This window comes from Anabrus simplex, chromosome 2, assembly GCF_040414725.1.
Source record: "Anabrus simplex isolate iqAnaSimp1 chromosome 2, ASM4041472v1, whole genome shotgun sequence".
Taxonomy (NCBI): domain Eukaryota; kingdom Metazoa; phylum Arthropoda; class Insecta; order Orthoptera; family Tettigoniidae; genus Anabrus; species Anabrus simplex.
In genome coordinates, this window is record NC_090266.1 from 698,882,049 (window position 1) to 698,907,872 (window position 25,824).

Sequence of the window (25,824 nt, forward strand, 5' to 3'; positions counted from 1 at the left end):
GACTCATGTATGTGTTCGCCAAATGCCAAGTGTCTGTTGTATCTAATTGCGTTCTTGTGTTCTCTGTACCTGGTGTGGAAATTACATTTTGTCTGGCTAAAGTACGTGGCATTACAATTTGGTTCTTAGTGTTTGAGTTCATAAATTCCTGATTTAGAAAAATGACCCTAAGTCAGATTCCATTTAGACTATCAAAAGTAAAATATCAGGAGTTTTTTTGCAGCATATCCCAACACATTACGACACATCACTGATGACGTGACTTTGAAGAATATTTAACATCAAATATTACTATGTAATTATGCTATTATGTAATTTCTCTTACTTATTCATTTATAAATACTGAAATATTGCAAGTATTTGAGCTTTAGAAAACATGACTCTTCATTTAACAGTCTTAGGCCTATTCATAAATTTCTGAACTAGATTTATGCTCGAAGCACTGGCCAATTTTTTTCCACAATTCTTTTTAGGGAAGCTTTGGTCTAAATTGAGTTTTTGTCCTAGTAAATATGCCAAAAATAGTCTCACAGTTGGCAATGCTATGTGGAAATGATAAAATAAAAAGCATTATGTTAGATATTCTGTCATATTTAACACCACCAGTTGACTGCATCGGTCTTGCCAGTGCCCACTGAACATTAATTCTCTCCAGCTACTTAGAGGAGGAGGAACAACCACGGATTATCAAAAAATACAGGAATAAAAAATCTGTTCTCAAAATCGGGGAGATACATCTCTGCGAACAGTAAAGAGGGAGACCAAAATAGGGAGTCTCTTGCTTAAATCGGGCAAGTTAGCATGTATGCATGCACCAATTTGTTTCTGTAATGTGTCGTTTGTTCTGAATGTTATTTTTAAATCCTTCCTTTTAGAGCACATTTGCTATTTTGTATGTATTTTTATTCACAAAATTAAGAATCACGTATTTATTGTTTTTGGATAGGAACTTGTTTAGATTTCTCCATTGTGTTTTTAATAGCTGGTCTACTGTGTTGGGAAGATGGTTGTTTTCTACTGCAATTTGTTTTACTATTTGTATTTTGTTGTTAAAATTGGTTTTGCTCATTGGTATATTTATTGTTCTGTTTATCATCACATTCTGAGTTCATATAGATTGGCACAATCAGAGTGCTGGAATGCACAAAGACCCAATCTAGTACACTGCAAAATTAACAGAGTAATAACAGACGAAGTTCTACACATGCCTTCTGATCATATGATACCAAAGTACAACTTTGAAAAATCGTTTGAGACACAGATAATAAAAAAAGAAGACTGGGATATCAACAAATGGAATACTGAAAAAGAAGATATAGTGTGGTGGACTGATGGCTCAAAGACTGTGGATGGCACAGGAGGGATCAACGTGGGAAGGCCTGAGAGATCAATCCAGATGAGCCTGGGCAGACACACTACAGTCTTTCAAGCGAAAATGATAGCAATCACAACATGTCTTGAAGAAAATCTGAAAATGAACTATAGGAATAAGAACATTTTCATTTTTAAGGACAGCCAAGCGGCCATTAAGGCACTAGAGGCAGTCCGGATAGTATCCAGAATTGTCTGGTATTGCCACTCACTTTTCCTCAAGCTCTCAAAGTACAACATTGTCAAAATAATATGGGTACCAGGGCATGCAGGTATAGAAGGAAATGAAAAGGCAGATAAACTGGCCAGGAAAGGGGCAGAAACACATTTTGTAGGCCCAGAACCTGTATGCGGGATTTCTTATGGACAAGCCCGACACTACATAGGAAAATGGGTACAAAAGAAACAAATGGAAAACTGGAAAAATACTCCAGGATGCAGGCTTGCAAAGGAACTGATAAAAGGACCAAACAAGAAGCATACTAAAGGACTGTTGAAACTCAGCAGAGAAAATATAAGATGGGTAGTAGGACTGTTGACAGGACACTGCCATCTGAAAAAACACCTACAGAGAATTAGTAATAAGAGATAAGTAGGAAATGCAATGAAGCAGAGGAATCAGCTGAACACATATTTTTCGAATGTGAGGCGCTGGGTAGAATCAGACTCTCCACTCTAGGACTACCAGGTGAAGAGAGAGAAAAAATCCAAGAAGACCCAATAAGAACAACCTGCAGCTTTGTGAGGGGAGCAGGTATATCTAGGTGGGAATGAAGGAAATACACGGTAGTAAAAGATCTTAGACGTCGATGCTAATTAGGAACTAATATTTAGAGGCCCCATGAAGAAAAGAAGAACAACATCACACTCAGTCCTGCTAACTTGTGTGAGGCTGGGTGATAAGAATCGCTGTCTAGTTTGTGTGATGTTTGAGTTGGTTTCCTGTATGTCTTGTAAGATAGTTTATCTAAACTTAATCACCCAACCTCACACAAGTTAGCAGGACTACAGTGATGATAAATAGATAACAATGAGTAAAAACAGTTATTTAAAAATAATAAAAAAACCAAACTGAAAAACATAAACAAACAAACCAAGCCCTACGGTACCTGAAAAAGATAAATAAGGGGTACTTAATTTCATGAATATAAAATACGTACATATAAAGTAGCTAACATGTTCAAAAAGGAAGGATTACAAGTAGCATTCAAAACAAACAACACATTACAGAAATGAACTGATAAATGGAATCTGAATTTAAAAAACGAACATTTAAATCAGGAATTTATGAACTCAAATGCTAAGAATTCAATTGCAATGCCACATCAACCGGACAAAATGTAATTTCCACACCAGGTACAAAGAACACAAAAACACAATTAGATACAACTGACACTTTGCATACGGCGAACACATATATGACAACTAGCACCATTTCACAGAATATCAACACATATCTAAAAATTTCACACATTGATAATAAAAGCAAATCATTGAATGTTAAAGAAGGTATTGAAATTTACATAGCAAAAAAGTTAACCAAGCCAATCACAATGACCACACACATTTAAAAAATTCACCCCTTTTCACCCTACTTAACCCCTCAGGCTGGTGGAAGTTAGAATGCCTATTATAGGCATCACTGCTGTTTTCCGGGATCTTTTTTCACCTTATGAATCAAGAAGCTGTGTACTTTCCTGCCATCTTTTGTTTCATAATTAGAATTAATACAAAATTAAACAATAAAAGTTGTTGTTTCTGACTTATATCGATTAGGGATAAATCATGAAATGTGCTCTGTTGAGTTTCAAGGAAGATGCTCTAGAAGGTATCATGTCCTTTCCTGCCATCTCAAGAATGATTTGTAAACTATAACTCGAAAATTCTTGCTACTCGCAAAGGGGAAGTACCGAAAGCAAATACTTTGCAGGTATGAGGGCTGATTTTCTTTCAACCTCGGATGGGTTATTACAAAAAGACACATTGACATAACAAAATGATTTTATTAATAAAATTTAGTAGTTTCATACTTATTTTTCTACATAATCACTAAAACAATTTCAGGATTTCTCGTATCGTGACACCAGCTTTCCCATGCCCTCTGCAAAGATATCTGCTGCCAGTGAGGTAAGGTGTGTCTGGACAGCCTCCCGAAGTTCTTAGTTGGTGGTGAAGCATTGTCCGCCCAACCATGCCTTCAACTCTCGAAAGAGGTGAAAAATCACTAGGTGAGAGGTCTGGACTATACGGTCAATAGTCGAAAACTTCCCACTTGAATTGTTTGAGAAGGTCGTTCGTCATTTTGGCACAGTGCAGTCGAGCATTGTCATGGATCAAAACCACGCTGATAGAGAGCATGCTTCTGTATTTGTTTTTTGAGTTGCTCTGAGGAGGCAACGTAAAGTTTCACAATAAACTTCCTTTGTTATTGTTGTCCTCTGCTCAAAGTCCACCAACAAGACACCTTTATGGTCCCAAAAAACAGTAGCCATTGTTTGCCTGTTGTTCAGTGTCAGTTTAAACTTTTTTGGCTTGTTAGGAGAAGGATGCATCCACTGCTTAGACTGTTCTTTGGTATTTGGAGTGTCATATACGACCCAAGTTTCATTGCCAGTGATGATAGACTTTAAAAACTCTTCCCCCCTCATTATGGTAACGTGTGAGAAACATTACAGCTGATGCCATTCGCTGAGTTTTGTTATCGTTAGTCATCATTCTTGGCACCCAACGCAAACAAAATTTCCGGTATGTATCCTAAGTGTTGAGTAACAATTGTGTACAGAGAAGACCTTGAAATGTCTGGGATTGCTGTGGAAAGTTCACTGAACATAAACCTCCGTTTGTTGCGGACAAACTCATCAACACTCTCAACCATGGGTACGGTAGCAACAGACTTGCTACCTAGCCCACCTTTGTCATAGATTTCTGTTCGCCTTCTTTAAATTTCGGACACCATTCCCGTACACTACCATCACTCACACAGTTTTCACCATACACTACACTCATTCTGCGATGGATTTCAGCAGCGCTACATCCTTTCTTCATCGATCATGATCGATACTCCCGCCAAGTGTGAGTTGCGACGTTTGATACTTTTTCTGTTCATCTTTCTGTTCATTAATCTTTTGGCCAGTAAACCACATACATCGCATCATTTGACGACCCTAGCTCGTCATAGTTATTTGTGGCACATGAATCAAATGACGAGCTCTGCTCGCGGCGATGCACAGCTGTACATCAATCCATATAGTTCAGTCAGTAACCCACAGATGCCACTTGTATGCATTCTGAGCTGAAGTTTACACATGTGGCTTCGGTTTTTTCCCTTTCACCAGGTTCTCGCACACTTCCGGAACAAGAGATAAGAGAATTTTTTTTCACATAATTTCGCTCTTGTCAGTTGCCATCATGGCGTCAAGCAGATATGCTGGTGTTGATGAAGAAGGAATACGGAAGCTAATAGATAGTGTTTTAGAGAGTGATATTGAAGGCAGTGATGTTTGTGATGACGAAATAGACCCTGAAGTCCTTAGTTCGAGTACTAGCGATGCGTATAATAGTTCTGATGACACGGAAAGTGAAGCAAATAACGACGGTGTGCCGAGTCTTTCAAAACAAGCTCGTACCTCAGCACAGACTAACTTGACTGACTGGAACTGGACAAAAAGTTACAATAAACCTGTTGTACATAAGTTTAGTGAATACAGTGGGGTTAGTGAAAATTTATTGAAAAAGTCACTATCTGAACTCTTAGTTTTTTGTGAATACCTGAACCCTTTGTTTGACAAAATATCTGTCGAGACAAATTCACATGTAGCAAAACAGTTGAGCAATCCTGACAGAAAAAAGTTGAAAGACGATGACAAATGGTTTGAGACTACACCCGACGAAATTAGGGCATATTTTGCGTTAGTTATACTAATGTCACAAGTGCGAAATCAAGAATACAGTTATACTGGAGTAAAAACAGGTGTATAAACACTCCTATTTTTCATGAAACCATGAGCAGGGGAAAATTTATTATAATTTCACGATTTTTACATTTTGTTGACGATGAACAAGTCGATAGTAGTGACAAACTAAGAAGGATTAGGCCTATAATACAACATTTCTGCTCCAAATTTTCAGAATTATATTTACTTTCACAAGACATTGCTCTAGATGAAAGTCTAATGAAATTCAGAGGCCGCCTTTCATATGTCCAGTGTAATAGGTCTAAACGTTCTAGGTTTGGAATAAAAGTTTACAAAATTTGTGAATCAAGTTCTGGCTACTGTCTGTCTTTCAAAATTTATGTAGGTGATGATGTAACAGATCCAAGTCTGCCAGCAAGTACAAACGTTGTGCTCAACATATGTGAACCCTTGTTAGGCCGAGGACATACATGGTTTTTAGATAACTGGTATTCTTCCCCAGATTTATTCAAAAGGCTACATTTTTATTTTATTTTATTTTATTTTTTTTGCTAGTTGCTTTACGTCGCACCGACACAGATAGGTCTTATGGCGACGATGGGACAGGAAAGGGCTAGGAGTGGGAAGGAAGCGGCCGTGGCCTTAATTAAGGTACAGCCCCAGCATTTGCCTGGTGTGAAAATGGGAAACCACGGAAAACCATTTTCAGGGCTGCCGACAGTGGGGTTCGAACCTACTATCTCCCGAATACTGGATACTGAATGTAGGATGCTAAAAGGTTAGTTTTTTCCACCTATTCAATACATATAAATTTTATAAATTAGGAATTTATTATTGATTCCACTTGAGACATGTTTCGCCCTTCATTGAGGGCATCATCAGTCAAAATATCACCTCAAGGTAAAAAATCAGGTAACTGGTTAGTAGTTGACATGTACAAATTAATACATATTATTAATACAATTACAAAAATTAAGTATGGGAAATAGTTGTACAAAAGTGATGGTTGAACATATAGGTTTACAGATGAAAAGTCGGCACCAATGCCTAAAATTAACATAGTAGAGTTCGGCAGTGGTGCTCTGGAGAAACAGTTGACGCAATCATAGGAAAATAAAAAGTTAAAAAATATTTACATTAAAACAATTAAGAGAGAAAAGGTGTAGTGTTCGGCGTCAATGTTTGTAACCAAAAATTAATGTCAAAGGTTGGTAACTATACAGTATTTACATTGTTCAATTGAACAGTTGAGATAAAGTTTTAAAAATAATTACATTATAACATTCAGCGTAAATGTTTGTAATAAAAACTAATGTCAATAGTTGGTAACTATATAGTAATTACATTATCTAATTGAATAGTTGAGAATTTACAAATATATATACATAATTACACAAGAGCAGCTGGTGTGCAAGGATAATTTTTTTTTTAATTGTTTTTTTTTTTTTAGTACCAAGTGCGTCCTGATGTTTTAGAGGTTGGAAGAAGGAATTAGTATTGACATTTCAGAAATATGTAGAGCAGTTTATTTTAGTTAAAATCACCGGGGGTAGGGAAATATTTCATAGGCAAATGAGGTTTTATAGGCATCAAGCTGGAAGTTTTTCAGTTGCAGTGCCGAGATCGGTACGGAGACTGGTCAGTGTGGATGGAGATTCATGGGTATTCCGTGCGTTTGAAAGGCAACAATGGTGACAGTTATTAGTGGGTAATTGCTAGTTATATGGGTAATTGCTAATTAGGAAAATGTTGCGGGTTGAAACTTTTGCTTATTCTTTTAGTTGACTTCTGTAGCATCGAATGTGATGTGAAGACATCGGTGTGAAATGCCGGTGAGACAAATTGATATTGTTCCGTGGAATAAAGTATGGCGGACTTCGGGATGAAGTTATTGTTCTTTTCTGATCTGGTGAGATAGAATAGAGTTGCTTGTGTTGTGAACTGCTGTGGAGAGATTAGAATGTATACGGCAACTGCAGAGTCAGAGCTTTAAAGCTGGGGTGAGGCATCTTCTCATTCTGACTGCGAAGAGGAGCCATAGTGGTACGCCATATTTGTGCCGATGTGCGCTGGGTTCCGGCGTGTTGTTGGATACTGGCCGCACTTAAGCGACAAAAGGCTACATGACAAGCAGATGAATGTAATTGGAACTGTTAGACAGAACCGAAAAGGCATGCCTCGCGTTATCAGTAAGAAGAAACTAAAAGGTGGAGAGTATGAGACGTGGGCTGCCAACAGTATGTTGTGTGTGAAGTGGAAAGATAACAAGGATGTTTGCTTTCTCACCACTAAACACAAATCAGCTGTCATGACAGGGACAGGCAAACTCAGACGAGAGGACAAACCCCGAGGGAAGAAGTGATAAAGCCCAAGTGTGGCCTTGAATACCAGAAGGGGATGGGTGGCGTTGACCTTCAGGATCAGGTTACAGCTCTATTCCCCGTCATGCGACACACAGTGAAAGGATATAGGAAAATATTCTTTTACCTCCTAGATATGTGTATTTTCAAATCCTTTACTGTGTATCACAAGATCGCTGCTAACAGAAAGACGAGCTACACAGACTTCCGAACTAGCACTGCGCAGCAGCTACTAGAGACTGTTCAGTTGCCGGAGTACTCGGTTTGAGGTCGACCTTCAGCGAGCACCTCCCCAACCAGATTACAAGCTAAATCATGGGCCCACTTTCCCATGCATATTCTCCCTACAGAGAAGAAATCAAAAGTCACAAGAAGGTGTGTTGTGTGCTACAGCCGGGGTAAAAGAAGCGAAAGTTGCTGGCAGTGCAAAAAGTATGGCGTAGCTCTTCACTTAGAAGAATGTTTTGAGGTGTACCACACCCAGCAGACATACTGAACTAGCGGCATTTGTAAGTTTATTACTTCTTTATCATGCATTCAAATTTTCAGAAAGGAATATTTACTGGTTGGTTTTGTATGATTTTCTAAATAATAGTGTGATGACGACGGCCGTAGAGCGGTATTTAAATGTGATTTCTTAGTGAACTCCTATGGTATTTAAATGTGAGGCGAATGGGTTAATTATCTAGAAAGCATTTGTCCACTTGGCTAGAGACTGCTCAAGCCTTTACACCCTGCTTTAGGGGAATATACTGTACAACACTTGTACAAATTCCTTCTTATGTACATCCTTAAAATTAATTGTCTGTAGAATACCTTCTCTCTTATAAGTACACTCTTCGGTCACATCACAGCGGTCCCATTATTTTTACCCGTAGTCCTCTGATGAGGATGATGATGATGATGATGATGATAATAATAATAATAATAATAATAATAATAATAATAATAATAATAATACTGGTTTTAAGTACCACTAATTACTTTTAAGTTTTCCGGAGACACTAAAGTGTCATAATTTTGTCCCACAAGAGTTCTTTAACATGCAAGTAAATCTAGCGACACAAGGCTTACATATCTGAGCACCTTCAAATACCACCGGACTGAGCTGGGATTGAACCTGCTAACGTGAGCTCAGGTCAGCGCTCTACCGCCTGAGCTTCTCAGTCCATGTAGTCTTCTGCTATAAAATAGCTTGCAACCATTTTTCAGTCTCCTTTCTTGTCTTCTTTTTTCCCCCTTCATCTTGCTTAGCACTAGGAGACAATGTCCTTCTGCTTCATTAATTTGACAAGTAATAAATATCATTTTGATCCGTATTGATAATATTTGATTAGAATAATAACAGTATGCGGGATACAGGAGAGCGTATCTACACGACGCCACAGAAGATGACTACCGCAGCAGTAGTCGAAACGTCTGGGAGAAGCGAGAGGAGTGGACCACGGCATAATAGCCCGGAAGATTTTTATTATATTGACACCGGCCGTGAAAGCCTTCATACTTTAATAACAGTAAGTTATTTATTAACCCTTTATAGGTTGGTGGCTAAATATTTAGCCACACCACATAAAGGTCCATATTGTTAAAAAAAGTGTAATGAATTTGGTCTTTATAGCCATAAACCACATGCCTGAACGGATAGTGGCTAAATAGTAAGCCACAAAGAATATTTTGAAGGCTATGGAAGCAACTGGGATTGAAATACCATCGAAGTGGCTAAGAATGTTGCCACCATCCGTTGAGGCTCCATGGAAAAATGTGGTTATGCTGTATTGGAGTAAATTCAATGTTGTTTTTCTAAAAAACAAAATCTGAATTGCTAGTTGTGGCTATATTAGTGTCTTCAGTTTATATTCAGGCAGTCTATTCTGCCAAAAGTAAGCAGATCTCTTCACAAGTACATTGTTTTATGAAATTGTTTTGTTGACGTTGCGCCAAACAATACTACGCTTGCCAACTAATTATTTTACATTATAAAGGAAACACTTATAGTTGTACACTAATGTGAGGTAAAAATGCATGTAGAAATAAACATGTATGCAACCAATATGCAACTTTAGTATGGGAAATTACCCGCTCGGATAATATTATCACCTTTATCCGAGTTGGCAAGTGACAAAACATAACCTCACTTTTAACCATAGGCCTAGGCCTATGTTTATGCTATAAATAATAATTATAACAGCGTTCAGCTGCTATAAAACATCTGTCTAACCGTATTTTCTTATCTGTGTTTCAAGATATGTCATGGAGATGTACGTGGACATAAATAAAGATGTCGGCAGATGAGCTATTTGACTTACTAGATGCTGTTTCAGCAGATCAAGCATACGACCCTGAGAAACGTGGGGATAGTGATGCTGAAGATTCTGTTGCACACAGAACTCAGATGACTCATTCTAAAAGCAACAATGATTCTGTATTGTATGATAATGTGTCAGAGATTGAATCAGCTGATCCCCATGGATACTGATGACATTGACATACAAGATGATCCTGAAAATTTTCCTAGTCTCTCATCAAGGTTCATCCAAATTTGTAAAGACTATTTGTATTTGTCCTACAGTATTGTTTAAAAGTTCCTAAAAATGAAAGAAAATTGTGGCTTCATATAATGATGGTGGCTAAATAAGTAGCCACCATCCACATACAGAAAGTTGTGGGTCAGAATGGATGGTGGCTAAATATTTAGCCACCCTATTTTTATTTGTATGTAACATATTTAGGAGCAAATTGTCTTAAAAACTGTTCTAACCTATTCGTTTGCAACTCAGGATTAAGAGAAACATAAAAATATACTCATAACCAAAGAAAAAAATCCTGCCCTATAAAGGGTTAAATTGACCACCTAATCAATACTTGTTCATCACAGTCTGTTGCTTTGTCTATTTTACTTGTAATAGCAACTTTTTAATATCAATAATTTTAATACTTTCACCTTTGTAATTCTTCACAATGTAAAAAAATGTTTAAAACCAACATTGTTATTTTTAATGTTAATTTTAGTTTAAGTCTCTTCAAGACATTTTAAAATTAATTTCATCTTATTATATGTTATTCAAGTGCTTATTTTTATTCCGAGGTTAAGACAATGACTGATGATGCCTTCATACTAGGCGAAACATGTGCCAGATCAATGTAAATCATCCAAGACAATGACTTATTGTATTGATTAGGTGGCCAATTTAATAAATAACTTACTGTTATTATTCTAATTAATTTTACAAGTTCTTTCATAATATATTTCAAAGTCTAAATTTAATGGTATACATCTAGGTGAGGTTTGATACTGGCCACCTACTTTTCACACCTCCTGCAATAGCCAGGCGCTGTCCTAGAATATTCCAAGGCACCATATTTGTAGTCTTCATTAAAGCCTATCATAATCAGTATTGGAAATGAACAAAATAGGCTGTTATAATGATGAGGTTGTCACTCCCAAAGGAGTGCTGCTGTCTGTATCTACTTACCATGTAGCAAATATCGTAAGAAAACTAATATTATACAATATAATAAACAAGAAAAAAACTTACGTTGATTCTTCTTGCTTCCTCTGAAAACCATTCAACAAAAGAATGCCCATACTGCACCTCTCCCACAGACTCTTTAACCGGCTTTCCAGCTTCAAGAGTAATTATCTTTGCAAGTTCATTTTCGTTCTTGACTAAGAGGTTGTACCAATTACGAAGCAACATAGATCTTTCCTGAAAAATTAAAAAGAAAGGAACTGTAGCACATTTATTGAGCAACTTGATCACACACTGGCAGAAAATGAAATCCTACCAGCAAGGAGGAGCTGTACTAGATAAACAAATTTGGGGTGGCATGTCTGCATATCTGGAAGATGATACTTATTCACATTTGCACACTACTCAACAATGAGTGGTGCTAGTAGTGCAAATATGACCTTGCAAAGCAAGCTTGCTTTACACACAAGCAGTACACTTCGTGAGCATTAATCATCCGGTGTTGATGTGAGGCAGGTGCGAGTCAAACATGTCTTTAAGGAAACCATTATCAGCAGTTTACTGAGTTTAAATGAGGCTGTGTAATAGGACTACGAGAAGGTGCATGTTCCTTCTGTGATACTGCAGAAAGACTAGGCACGGATGTATCCATAGAACATCAGTGTTGGCAACAATGGTCACGGGAAGGCACAGTCTCAAGAAGACCTGGAATCTGGCCGTATGTGGACCACTACAGAAAGGGAAGACCACCGTATTCGCCCCATGGCTGTGGTGGATTGTACAGCATCTGCAGCAGCCAATAAGGCTTCCGTTGGCACCAGAGTGACACAGCAAATGCTAACAAATAGATTACTTGAGGGATAGCTCCGAGCTAGACATACCATGCCACTAACTCCGAATCACTGCCATCTGCAACTTCAGCAGTGTCAAGTTAGAGATTTTTTTTTTTGTTAGGGGCTTTACATCGCACCGACACAGATAGGAGAGCTTATTGGAAAGCGGAGTGGAGATTGGTAGTGTTCTCAGACGAGAGCCATTTCTGTCTTGGTGCCAGTGATGGCTGTGCCCAGGAGCCCAAATGTGTGCTTGGAACCAAGCTGTCTGTGGCGTCATCACACTGGACTTACACCAGGAGTTATGCTCTAGGGAGTGATTTCCTTTGACTGCAAGAGCACTCTCGCCATTATCCCAAGAACCTTGACAGCGGATTTGTACATCAGACTGGTAAATGAACCGGCTGTACTGTCATTCATTCAAAGTATTCAAGAGGGTGTTTTCCAACAAGATAATGCTTGTACTCATACTGCTGCTGTCATCCAATGTGCTCTAAAGTGTGTCAACCAGTTGTCTTGGCCTGTGAGATCACCATACCTTTCACCCCTTAAGCACATATGGAACATTATGGGACGACAAATCCAGCACTAACCATTGCTGATTTGACTGACCAAGTGCAAAAGGCATGGAACTCCATCCAGCAAAATGACATATGGCACCTGTATGACACAATCATGCATGCTTGCATTCAAAATCGTGGCGAGTACAGTGGTTAGACTATTAATGTACCACCATATCACATGTCTTCTCGCACATACATGAACCACTGAGCTGGAAACTTTAGTCAAATAAATATGATACCTAGGCATATCATCAGCCATATTTTTTACCATAGGAATAGATCAGGTACCTGGGCTTGTTCCCAGGGGGTTGTCCCCCTGAGGGAATCAAATGTTAAATACTTGGGTGCCGGGCCACTAATGTAACTTGGGGCTGGTGGGGCTGAAGACCCCCTTAGCCCCTCCGTGGATCCACCTCTACCTTCTGTAAGTCTGGGCATATACACTCCCTTTGCTCATTAATGATCACTGGAATGTCCTTCCTCGAACCTGTTTCTGCCTTAAAGTACCTATAACTATCCTCCCATTTTACCTAAAATTCATATGACTGCCAATTATGTTGGTAATCACTCATCATGTTAACCTAAGCTGACTTTTTTTTAAAAAATTCAATTTCTTGGCAAGCTCCTTCAATCTCTCCTTACTTCCACAACCATTCTTAACTCAATTTCTTTCTAACTTTCACCTCCTTCTTACCCATTTATTTCTCTGTTATAATATAGTGGGTTGTCATCTTCCTGATGGAAGTTAGTGTTATTGAACCACATGATCAGTGAACAGCTGCACATACCAAAAACAGCCATAGAGCAAAATTTTCAAATTGAGAGAAGAGAAACTTTTGCATGGTATTTGTTCCCCATCCTTTGATATGTGATCAACGTGAGCAGCATGTAGTTTCTTGAGAATATTTTTGGATATGATCAGCAGGGTTAACAATTTTCTGGATAAGTAATGACAAACAAGATATGGGGCTTCATCTACGACTCTGAATTGAAGCATAAAAATATAGAATGGGCAGGAGAAAATTTCCTAGGGCCCAAGTAACTTGCCTCAATCGATACTGTATGTTACAAGGAGACTATTTTAAATAATTAGAAGGTAAATACATGTACTTTGATGAGTGAGTATGCCTGTGAGATAAAACCAAATATCCAGACTAGTTAGCTACCTGAAATGCAGCCTCGTCTATGCTGAGCAATCAGTAATGACACATTCATGATTTATGTATACAATACAGAAAAACCAAAGCAAGTAGTGAATACTGTCATTAGTCCATATGAGAGAGAGAGAGAGAGAAAATCACTTCATTACCACAGTTTCAACAAACCCCGAGAATTACTCTTACCTTAGCAGTTGTGTTTTGCCATTCCTGGAATGCTGCATGGGCAGCTTCAATTGCTGCTTTGCAATCCTCTTCACCCATGTTTGGTACAACACCGAGCGATTTACCATCGTAAGGATTTAGAACCTTAAATGTCATTCCACTTGTTGCTGCTACCCATTTGCCATCCACATAGGCCTTGTCATACACGAAAGATGGAAGGTGCACTTCTCTTTGTTGAAGGATTCCACTGAACTAAAATGAGAAAGAAAAACATGAAATACAATTGGAATATAGAACACCCCAACACATTTTATTTAAGCATGCTTACTCTATACAGAAATCATGAATGTGAAAAAACCAACACAATTCTGCAATCACATGACATTATTATTATTATTATTATTGGAAATGTGCACAAATGTGCAGAGTATAACAAAAATTATTTAAATATTATTTCTACTAACATTTAGTTTTGCATATTCACTTATGGTTTTTGTTCGCTTTGTACACAGTTTGATGTGATAATGATCACAGTTTTTTTTTACACAGCTGACATATGCAAGTCTTCAACGGATCGTGGTATATGTTGTTTTTGCAGAGGTGGTGATGGAAGCCATGCATAGACAGTCTCGTTAGAACATGTCTCATCTCAAAGTTTGCTGACGTCCAGGTCCTGTCGATCATCGCACCCGTGCTGTAGAACTCTGGCCAGATTTCTAGGTGGTGGTTATTCAAACTTTGTAATTCTTGTTCTGCTGCTATGGTAGATGGGAGCACGAAGGTTGTTTTCAAGTCCTCCAGCAGAAAAGTCTCTCTAGCTAATACATATGTTAGGCGAGATCTTGTTCATTTGGATATACCCAAGGCTTTTTCTAGGAAGCATGCTTTAACTCCAAGGTAGCTAGGTTTTTCCTGGTGAGATCAGGCCATATAATTTAAATCCCATAGGTTAGGATAGGAATAACCTTTGCCTCAAATAATTTTATTGCTGTTTTCAAGCTGAGTGCTTGTACATGCTTGATATTATTTACTGCTAGGATAGCTTGCGCAGCTCTTTCTGTTATGTGTTTTGTAAAGCATTTGTCGCTAGGTTGTAGCGTGATCCATAAGGATTTGAAATCATTGACTATTTTGAGTTTGCTGTTGGAGATGGCAATTTCTGTTCTGTTTGGTATTTTACCCCCATTTCTAAAGACCGTCATTTCTGTTTCTGTCTCATTAATGTAAGTTATTGCTTTGGCACCATTTTACAAGGGTATCCATGGCACTCTGTAATTCGTGCAGATTAGTGGAACTAACTACTATGTCATTTGCATGTGCAAAAATGTCAATGTCTTAATATTTCCTTGGTTGCGGGAATGAACATTAGTGGACTCAATGGGATCTCCCTGAAACACACCATTTGTTTGCGTAACTGCATGCGAAATGGAAAGGCCGTCCGATATCCTTATCGTGTTGTATTGTAATATTTCTTTGATTACTCTTGTCCGTAAGTTTTCTCTACCTAATACATTTTCAAGTTTGGATATGATTAGTCCCCTCTCCAATTGGTCGAAAGCTTTTGTGAAGTCTGTAAAGACAGAATAGAACTTTTTTTTCTTTTTAAGTGCTTCTTTTATGTTGCCTAATAATAGTTCTACTGCCATTAGTGCCTATCTATTGTTTCTGAATCCAAATTGAGTTTCAGGGAGAATCTCATAAATAGGTCCCTTTATTCGTTCTGTTATTAATGTTGTGAGTATTTTAAAGGAGGCATTTTCTAGTGCAAAGCCCCTATATTTGTTGGGATCTTCCGGGTCTCCCTTTCCTTTGAATATAACTTTAATTATGGAGTTCCTCCACTGTTGTATTGTCTCAGTCTCTATGCTTTTATTAAATAGTTTGGTCCATACAGGGAACAATGATTCCATGGATGATTTTATATGCTCATTACAGATGTTGTTTGGAGCTGCAGTTTTCTTGTTCTTTGTTCTATTTATTGTCTTCCGGACTTCTTCTGCTGTAAAGGGTTTCCAAGTTTGTTCTGATCCCTTCTTCCGTTCTGTGGTTACGTAAATCTATGTCTTCCTTTTTGTTCAATATGCTAATGAAATGGTCTTCCCAAACTGTCATGTTTATGTACTGTATTGGTGGATGTTGACGAAGTGCAATGTATGGATCCTATTTTGCTTCTTTAGCCAATTGATGAGCTTTTTCTTCATTGTATGCTATTTTCCTTTCCTTTACCAGTGTTTTGTATTGTTTTCTTTCAGTCGCATACATTTCTAGAAGGACAGGGTCTTGGATGTTAAAATTCACTTGGTGTAACTTGTCTAGCACTTTCATTATTTTGATGAAACATTCTTTGTCAAACCACTTTTTCCCCACTTTAGCATTCATGTTGATTGGTTCTGTAAAGTTTAATATCAGATCATCTATTCGATTTGTGGCTTCTGACAGTTCCAGCTTATAAATCTCATATTTATTCCGTATTGGCTCAGTACAACTAAGGTTAAGTTATGAGTAGGTTCCCACCTTCCAATACTTATCAATTTCTATATAATAGGCATATTAATTACATAATATAAACCATACCATATAATCTCTAGTATATGTTTCGTTCCGATTATGGAACATCTTCAGCTAAAATTTGATTAAATGGCAAGACAATTAAAATACATTGATGTTATGATGATACAAAAGCTAAAAGATATGATAAAATGGCTCGAAGATTAAAACATATAATAATGATGATGAAATAAAGTTCATTCATGTTGGTTAAAAATTCAACAAGTCAGTGTTCAAATGACGAATTAAAAACGGCGATAAGATTCTTCTTCATGTTGGAGACGTGTACATTTTGTTAATCTTGAAGATAAATTGAAGAAGTACAAGATTTTCTTATATGTATTTATCGGGGAACTCTCGATAAAATAACCGTAGTTGAAGTTGAGTTGTGGTAGGATTATTGAAATGAGTCTGAAACGAGAAAAGAATGAGTAAAATAGAAAGTATTTTAAGGAGAAAACCTTGTTAAAAATGTATGTTCGCGAGAATGAAGGATAATGGAGTTGATTACCTTATAGTCAGTCTTGTCGTATTTAACGTCCTCCCTTATGCCGTGTTGTTAACTGACTGAGTCCTGTTTACGTGTGTAAGGTACTTGCGGTGGGCGGGGAGTATTGGAAGGAGAGGTAAGTGACGTGAGGAGAGCGGGTGAAATGTTGTGTAGGGTGGAGCTGACTGAGGAGTGGCGTTGTGATAGGCTAGGGGAAACAGAAGGAAAGGTAGGGGGACAATTATGTGGGGTGGAGCTAATCGGAAGGAGGTGTGTTGGTTGTTTGTTGGGATTCTTTTTGATGGTTTTTCTAGATGAATCTAATTTGGTAGCCTCTTCTAATAATATATTTATATTTTCCGTAATTTCGTTAACATTCTGGTTGGGATTTCGCTTCTGATCAATTTCAATATAGATATTTTCAAGAATATTCATTAATTTGCCTTTGTTTAGCGTTCGTAGAATGGTTAAGTCCCTTTCTATCGATGTGAAACTGTGTTTATATTCGGTCATGTGAAGACTCATGGCCGAGTACTTCCTGTGTTTTTCGGCATTAATATGTTCTTGATATCTTACTGAGAAATTACGGCCTGTTTGTCCGATATAAGAATTGGCACAACTTGAGCATTTAAGCCTATATATCCCAGAATTTAAATATTTGTTATTACTTGCAATGCTTTGATGATTGAAAATTAAACGTTGATTGTTGTTATTGGTGCGAAAAGCAATTTTGAAATTGAATTTCTTAAAAATGTTAGTAATCTGGTAAATATTCCCGTTATTATAAGTAAAGGTGGCGAAGTTTTTCTTTTTATGTTCTTTTACCAGCTGCGTTTGAGGTTTATTCTTCATTTTATTCATTAATCTATCTATGTAGTGTTTTGTGTATCCGTTGCTTATCGCTATTTTGTAAATGAGATTAATTTCTTTTTGGAGGTCGTTTTTGGACAAGGGAATGTTAAAGGCTCTATTTAACATGCTTAAAAAGGAACTCCTTTTATGTGCCTCAGGATGGTGCGAATCTTTTCGTATGGTGTTTATAGTTTGAGTCGGTTTTCTAAAGATTGTAAAGGCCAACTTTTCTTCTTTCCTTTCGATTGTTAAGTCAAGGAAATTTAGTTTTTTATTGTTCTCGGTTTCTAACGTAAATTTTATGAAAGGGTCTAAACTGTTGATCTGGTCTAATAAATTAGTGCTACTATTGATTTGTTCATCTATAATTGCGAAGATGTCATCGACAAACCTTAGCCAGATAATGATACCTCTTTCATCATTTAAAATTTTATGTTTTTCTAAGTGATCCATGTATATTTCAGCAAGGATACCTGACGCTGGAGATCCCATAGGAAGACCACTTTGTTGATATACTGTGTTATTGAAGGAAAAGTAATTATTGTTAAGTGTAAATTCTAGGAGTAACAAAAATTCTTCTATTTCATGGTTACTAAGTTTTCTGTGTGTCTTTAAGTTGTTCTTAATTATATTTAGAGTTTCTTTCGTGGGGATCGTAGAATACATATTAGTGACGTCGAAAGAGTTCAAGGTGAAAGATGGTTTTAATTTTGTGTTCTTGATAATTTTACAAAATTCTATTGAATTATTGATTGTGGTTCTGCTTTGGAAAGTATAGTACTTTTTTAGGAAGCTATTGATAAATTTAGAGGTTTTGTAGGTGGGGCTATTTCTAAAGTTAATAATTGGTCTAATGGGTGTGTCAGGTTTATGTATCTTAGGCAAAGCTCTTGCTGTTGGTAGTCTTGGATTCATATTAATTAGGTTTGATATTTCGTTCTCATTAAGGATGAAATTAATGTTTTTAAGTATTTGTTTTAGTTTTCTTTGGACAGAGTTAGTCGGGTCTTTTTTAATTTTTGTGAAAGTATTATCTGAAAAAAATGCTTCGGTTTTTTCTATATATTCTTTTTTATGCATAATAACTGACACATTGCCTTTATCCGCCTTTGTGATTATAAGGTCATTATCTTTTATTTTTTGTCTTAGGCCTTTTATATCTGTAGAAGGTAAATGGGGTGTGTTAACTTTCTGATCTTTAAATAATTCTACAAGTTTCTTTTTGACTTCGAATTTAGTTTCAAGTTGTCGATCTATTGGAAGCTGAGCTATGACTTGTTCTACTTCAGCAATGGTTGTTATGTATTGCTTATGGTTGTATGGATTAGACCAATTATGTTTGGGTCCTTTGTTGATAATCTGCAACTCTTTGTCCTCGAAAACAACGTCAGTTAGATTCTTAGTCGGGGGGTGAAAGGTTGAATTGGGTTCGATGTTAATGGAGGATTCTTTTGACTGATTTATGTTTTTTTGATTTAGAGTAAGACCGTGAAGTTTTTTGTTCAAGATTTCTAGTTTCTTATCTAAAATATTTTGAATTTTAGTATTACCATATTTCAAAAAGGAATCCCATTCAATAGGGGCCATAAGGGAGGAAGCTTCTAGGTGAGCATTATATAACTTAGAGTTTAAAAAAGACTTTTTTCTGTATAGAAATTTAATTTCATTTTTGAGCCATAAGTCGTTAGTTTTTTCCTGAGTAGCTTTGTGCCATTTTGTTGTACAAGGTTTTCTCTGTACTGCATTTAGAAATTTAGGAACGAGTTTTTGATGTAAACATTGTTTTAGAAAATTTATGTCTTTGCCAATTTTTGACAATTTAATCTTTAAGTTCAAATAGGCATTTGATTGTTTTTTTGCCTGGTTGGCTAAATTACAGCTTATAAATCTCATATTTATTCCGTATTGGCTCAGTACAACTAAGGTTAAGTTATGAGTAGGTTCCCACCTTCCAATACTTATCAATTTCTATATAATAGGCATATTAATTACATAATATAAACCATACCATATAATCTCTAGTACATGTTTCGTTCCGATTATGGAACATCTTCAGCTAAAATTTGATTAAATGGCAAGACAATTAAAATACATTGATGTTATGATGATACAAAAGCTAAAAGATATGATAAAATGGCTCGAAGATTAAAACATATAATAATGATGAAATAAAGTTCATTCATGTTGGTTAAAAATTCAACAAGTCAGTGTTCAAATGACGAATTAAAAACGGCGATAAGATTCTTCTTCATGTTGGAGACGTGTACATTTTGTTAATCTTGAAGATAAATTGAAGGAAGCTGAGCTATGACTTGTTCTACTTCAGCAATGGTTGTTATGTATTGCTTATGGTTGTATGGATTAGACCAATTATGTTTGGGTCCTTTGTTGATAATCTGCAACTCTTTGTCCTCGAAAACAACGTCAGTTAGATTCTTAGTCGGGGGGTGAACTTTATTTCATCATCATTATTATATGTTTTAATCCTCGAGCCATTTTATCATATCTTTTAGCTTTTGTATCATCATAACATCAATGTATTTTAATTGTCTTGCCATTTAATCAAATTTTAGCCTTAGTTCTGACAGTTCGTCGTTCTCTATTAGTGTTTCAATGCTTTTGATTTTCTAAGAGTTTTCTTTCCGTATATCTATGTTTAGTTTTCTAGATATCTTCAGTGTGTTGTTATCTTGATTTTTGTCCCTTGGAAGAGAAATGGTGAATTCAATTGGAGATGTTTCCGCATGGGAGTCAATACAAGATTTCTTCAATTTATCTTCAAGATTAACAAAATGTACACGTCTCCAACATGAAGAAGAATCTTATCTCCGTTTTTAATTCGTCATTTGAACACTGACTTGTTGAATTTTTAACCAACATGAATGAACTTTATTTCATCATCATTATTATATGTTTTAATCTTCGAGCCATTTTATCATATCTTTTAGCTTTTGTATCATCATAACATCAATGTATTTTAATTGTCTTGCCATTTAATCAAATTTTAGCTGAAGATGTTCCATAATCGGAACGAAACATGTACTAGAGATTATATGGTATGGTTTATATTATGTAATTAATATGCCTATTATATAGAAATTGATAAGTATTGGAAGGTGGGAACCTACTTATAACTTAACCTTAGTTCTGACAGTTCGTCGTTCTCTATTAGTGTTTCAATGCTTTTGATTTTCTAAGAGTTTTCTTTCCGTATATCTATGTTTAGTTTTCTAGATATCTTCAGTGTGTTGTTATCTTGATTTTTGTCCCTTGGAAGAGAAATGGTGAATTCAATTGGAGATGTTTCCGCATGGGAGTCAATGAGTCCATCCAGATTGGACTTATTTTCCTTTTTGTTTGGTCTTTTACAAATAATAGATCTACTGCGCTCTTGTCGTTAATGGATATATATTAAGACTAAGAAACAATGTTAGGTTTTGGTCCACCCAATCAATACACATCACTTTACAAGTGCACTATTTAATTAAGAACATATTAAACATATTTAGGGACATGTTTTGTCTCTATTTGAGACTTCATCAGCCATAAAATCACGATGTAGATTACAAAACTCAAATCAGAAACTGAAAAAATGTAAAAAAAAAAATGGAAGAACCCAATGTCTTTTCAAGGACTATTTGGGAAATGAAAAAGATACAAATATATATACATTATTTACACAAATTGACCTCACTTCTTGCAAAAGTTTTTGTCTTCAATGTTAAAAAATGAAATTAACTTGAAATTGACAAGCCTGCCAAAACGTCCCATACGGAATCAATGTCCATTGTTGCTGTCCGTATTTGAAACGGAAGTTCTTTTTTAAACTATTGAGAAAACATAGGAGAACCAATAAACATATATTTAAAGAGGTAGCTTAAAACATCTTGCAAACAGTCTTTCAGCCAAGTTAAATATGAACGACCTTACTTAAAAAATGTGCTAAAAATGCTAACAATGCTTGCAACGTTTTTCAAGTAAGTTCGTTCATATTTAACTTGGCTGAAAGACTGTTTGCAAGAAGTTCTAAGCTACCTCTTTAAATATATGTATATTTGTTCTCCTATGTTTTCTCAATAGTTTAGAAAGGAACTTCCGTTTCAAATACGGACAGCAACAATTGACATTGATTCCGTACGAGACGTTATGGCAGGCTTGTCAATTTCAAGTTAATTTCATTTTTTAACACTGAAGACAAAAGTTTTTCCAAGAAGTGAGGTCAATTTGTGTAAATCTATATATATAAAATAACATGTCCTGACTGACTGATTCATCATCGCCGAGCCAAAACTTCTGGACATAAAGAAATGAAATTTTGGGGATACATATATATTAGGGTGTAGGTGCTTACTAAGGGAGAATTTTTGGATATTCCGTCGCTAAGGGGGTGAAAAGGGGGTTGAATTTTTAAAATGAGGATATCTATATCTCAAAAACTTGAAAGTTTACAGATGTAAAAATTGGTATTTGGAATCTCCTTTAAAACTAAGGAAACACGTATTCTTTTGTCTTCAGAAAATCCCATTAAGGGGGGTGAAAAAGGGGGAAAAGGGGTTGATAATCTTTTATGAGGAGACTTGTATCATAAAAAGTTAAGATGTTACGGCCTTGAAAATTGGTATTTGGAATCTCCTTTGAAAATAAACACGTATTTTTGTGTTTTTGGATAGGAGTGACAAATGGGGTGAATTTAAAAAAGACTATATCTGCAAATTATCTCAGATACATAACATATTACAGATTTTACAACTGGTATTTGGAATTTCTTGTAAAAGTAAAGAAACAAATATTTTCTTCGAAAAATCCACTTAAGAGGAACTGAAAAAAGGGGGTGAATTTTCAAAATCAGCATATCTACAGTATATCTCAAAAACGTAACATGTTGCAGACGTGAACACTGGTATTTGGAATCTCCTTTAAAATTAAGGAAACACGTATTCTTTGGTTTTTGGAAAAAAAACCTTTACCGGGGGGGAGGGGGTAGAAAAATTGAAAAATTAGTTGAATTATTTGTATGAGAAATATATATATCCAAAAAAACTAAAGATGTTACAAACGTAAAAACTGGTATTTGGAATCTCCTTTAAAAATAAAGAAACACGCATTTTGGGAGGGAATCAACTTGGTAGGAGAGGGGGGAGGGTGAAAACTGAGAAGAAATTACTTTTACGAGGATACACATATCTCAAAAACTAAAGAAGTTACAGTCGTGATAACTGGTATTTGGAAGCTCTTTTAAAGGAACGGGTACTGTTAGTTTTTGGAAAATTCACTTGAGTGGGGAGTGTGAAAGGAAGTAAAAAAAAAATCCTTTTCTGGAGAAACTTATATCTCAAAACTGAAGGTTGCAGACGTGGAAACTGGTATTTGGAATCTCCTTTAAAAATAAAGAAACATGCAGTTTTTGGGTAGGGAGAAAACAACTTAACGGGCGAGGGTGAAGTGAAAAAGGAGTTTAATTCTTTTCATGAGGATACTTATATCTCAAAAACTAAAGATGTCACAGACGTGAAAATTGGTGTTCGGAATCTCCTTTAAAAATAAAGAAACACGCATTTTTGGGGGGAAATCAACTTGGGGCGGGGGGCAGTGAAAAAGGAGTTTAATTCCTTTTTATGAGGATACATATATCTTAAAACTGAATATGATACAGTTGTGATAATTGGCATTTGGAAGCTCCTTGGTTTTTGGAAAATTCACTTAAGGGGGGCGGTGAAAGGAAGTGAAAAAATTTAATTCTTTTTATGGAGAAACTCCTATCTCAAAAACTTAAGGCTATACATGTGAAAATTTGTATTTGGAATCTCCCTTAAAAATAAAGAAATGCATTTTGGGGAGGGGTGCGGGAATCAACTTTACGGGTTGGGGTGAAAAAGGAGTTGAATTCCTTTTATGAGGATACTTATATCTCAAAAACTGAAGATGGTAGAGGCATGAACATTTGTATTTGGAATCTTCTTTTAAAGTAAAGAAACACGTGTTCCTTTGTCTTCAGAAAATCCACTTAAGCAGGGTGAATGAATTAAAAAAATTGTTTGAATTCTTTGTATGAGGATACTTATATCTCGAAAACTAAAGACGTTAAAGACGTGAAAATTGGTTTTTGGAATCTCCTTCAAAAATAAACACGCACTTTTGGGAAGGGGGAATCAACTTAACGGATAGGAAGGGGGAGGGTGAAAAAGGAGTTGAATTACTTTCATGAGGATACTTATATCTCAAAACTGAAAATGTTACAGACGTAAAAATTAGTATCTGGAATCTCCTTTAAAAATAAAGAAACACGCATTTGTTTTTATTTCGGAAAATAGACGTAAGGGGTGTGGAGTAAATGAGTTGAAATATATTTATGAGAATACTTTATCTTAAAAACTGAAGCTGTTGCAGATGTGAAAGTTGGTATTTTGAATTTCCTTTCAAAATAAGCACGTATTTTTTGTTTTTGGAAAGTCCACATCAGGCGGGAGTGGGGTGGAAAGATGTGAAGAAGTTGAATCATTTTTATGAATATACTTTTATCTCAAAAATTGAAGGTGTTACAGACGTACAGACATGAAAACTGGTAGTGGAATCTCCTTAAAAACAATGAAACATGTATTTTTTTTGTTTTTGGAAAATCCAGTTAAGGGGCTGGAAAGATTTGGAAAAGCGGGTGAATTTCTAAAGTGAATACCGGTATATCTACATTATATGTCAAAAACTTAACATTTGGAAAGTCCTTTAAAAATACAGGAACATGTACCTTTTTGTTTTCGGAGAAGGCACTTAACCAGGGGGTGAAAAGAAGTGAAAAATAGTTGAATCATTTTTTATAAGGATACTTATATCTTAAAAACTGAAGATGTTACAGACGTGAAAATTGGTCTTTGGAATCTTCTTTAAAAATAAAGAAACATGTATTTTTGTTTTTGGAAAATACACTTAGATGGGAGTGGGGAAAGGACTGATCAAGGGGGTGAATTAACTTATTGTATATCTCAAAAACTGAAGATGTTACAGATGTGGGAATAGGTATTTGGAATCTCCTTTAAACATAAGGAAACATGTATTTATTTTTTCGACTTGAGAGAATAATGTTTCTCGCATGTACAGTTCTATGTTGCATAGTCGTCTTAGCGCCAAAAGGTTTACAAAGAATTTCTGGGGTAAATGAAACTCAATTTTTGGGTGAGATTTTATACTTTAGGAATTTTCAGATACCGATAATATCTCAGTACAATGCCGAGGAACGATTTCTTTGATCAAATTAAGAAATCCACGCGAGCAAAGCAGTGGGTAATTGCTAGTAATGTATATATATTTATATCTTTTGCATTTCCCAAATAGTCCTTAAAAAGACGTTGGGTTCTTCCCTTTTTTAAGCATTTTTTTCAGTTTCTGATTTGAGTTTTGTTATCTACCACGTGATTTTATTGCTGATGATGTCTCAAATAGAGATGAAACATGTCCCTAAATATGTTTAATATGTTTTTAATTAAATAGTTCACTTGTAAAGTGACGTGTATTGATTGGGTGGACCAAAACCTAACATTGTTTCTTAGTTTTAACTGTATCAATAAGGATCTACACAATGAAGTTGGTAAATTGTACTAACGGATATATATGTCAGAGTTTTGTTGTTGTTTGTAAGTAGGAAACCCTGTTCTCCTACCTTTTCAATGATAAGCTTTGCCTTGTAGTTGTCAGTGGCTATTCATTCTGCCATTCAGATCTCCTAATACAGTTGGCTTTACTGATTTGTATTAGATCACTAAGCTCATCTATTATGTCTAAGGCTTTGTAATATGGTTGGAAGTAAGCGGCTATGATGGTGAGGTGCTTTGTTTCCACAAGTAATGCATTGTTGGTTTGAGTTGTGAAGGTAATCGGTGTTAAGAGTTGTTTCACAAGAATGGATATTCTTCCTGAAGGTCTTCTTAGCCACTCCCCCCCCCTTTTTTGCCGTAAGATGTGTACAATAGAAGTGTGGATGTTGCCAGTTTTCCAAGAGGAAAGTTTCTGTGCATATTACTATGTCGTACTTGCTTACAGGGCCTCTGTGGCTCAGACGGCAGCGCGTTGGCCTCTCACCGCTGGGCACCGTGGTTCAAATCCCTGTCACT

General features: G+C 36.1%; 1 protein-coding gene across 1 annotated transcript in view; it reads right to left on the reverse strand.

The window, feature by feature from the left end:
- Positions 1–25,824, reverse strand: part of Ssadh (succinic semialdehyde dehydrogenase) — a 144,977-nt gene that overhangs the window by 63,082 nt on the left and 56,071 nt on the right. Inside the window, exons 2-3 of the mRNA XM_067141311.2 lie at positions 13,855–14,085; positions 11,182–11,352 (exon numbers count right to left, since the gene is read on the reverse strand). Coding sequence (XP_066997412.2) covers positions 11,182–11,352; positions 13,855–14,085 — 402 coding nt within the window. The remainder of the gene's footprint in view (positions 1–11,181; positions 11,353–13,854; positions 14,086–25,824) is intronic.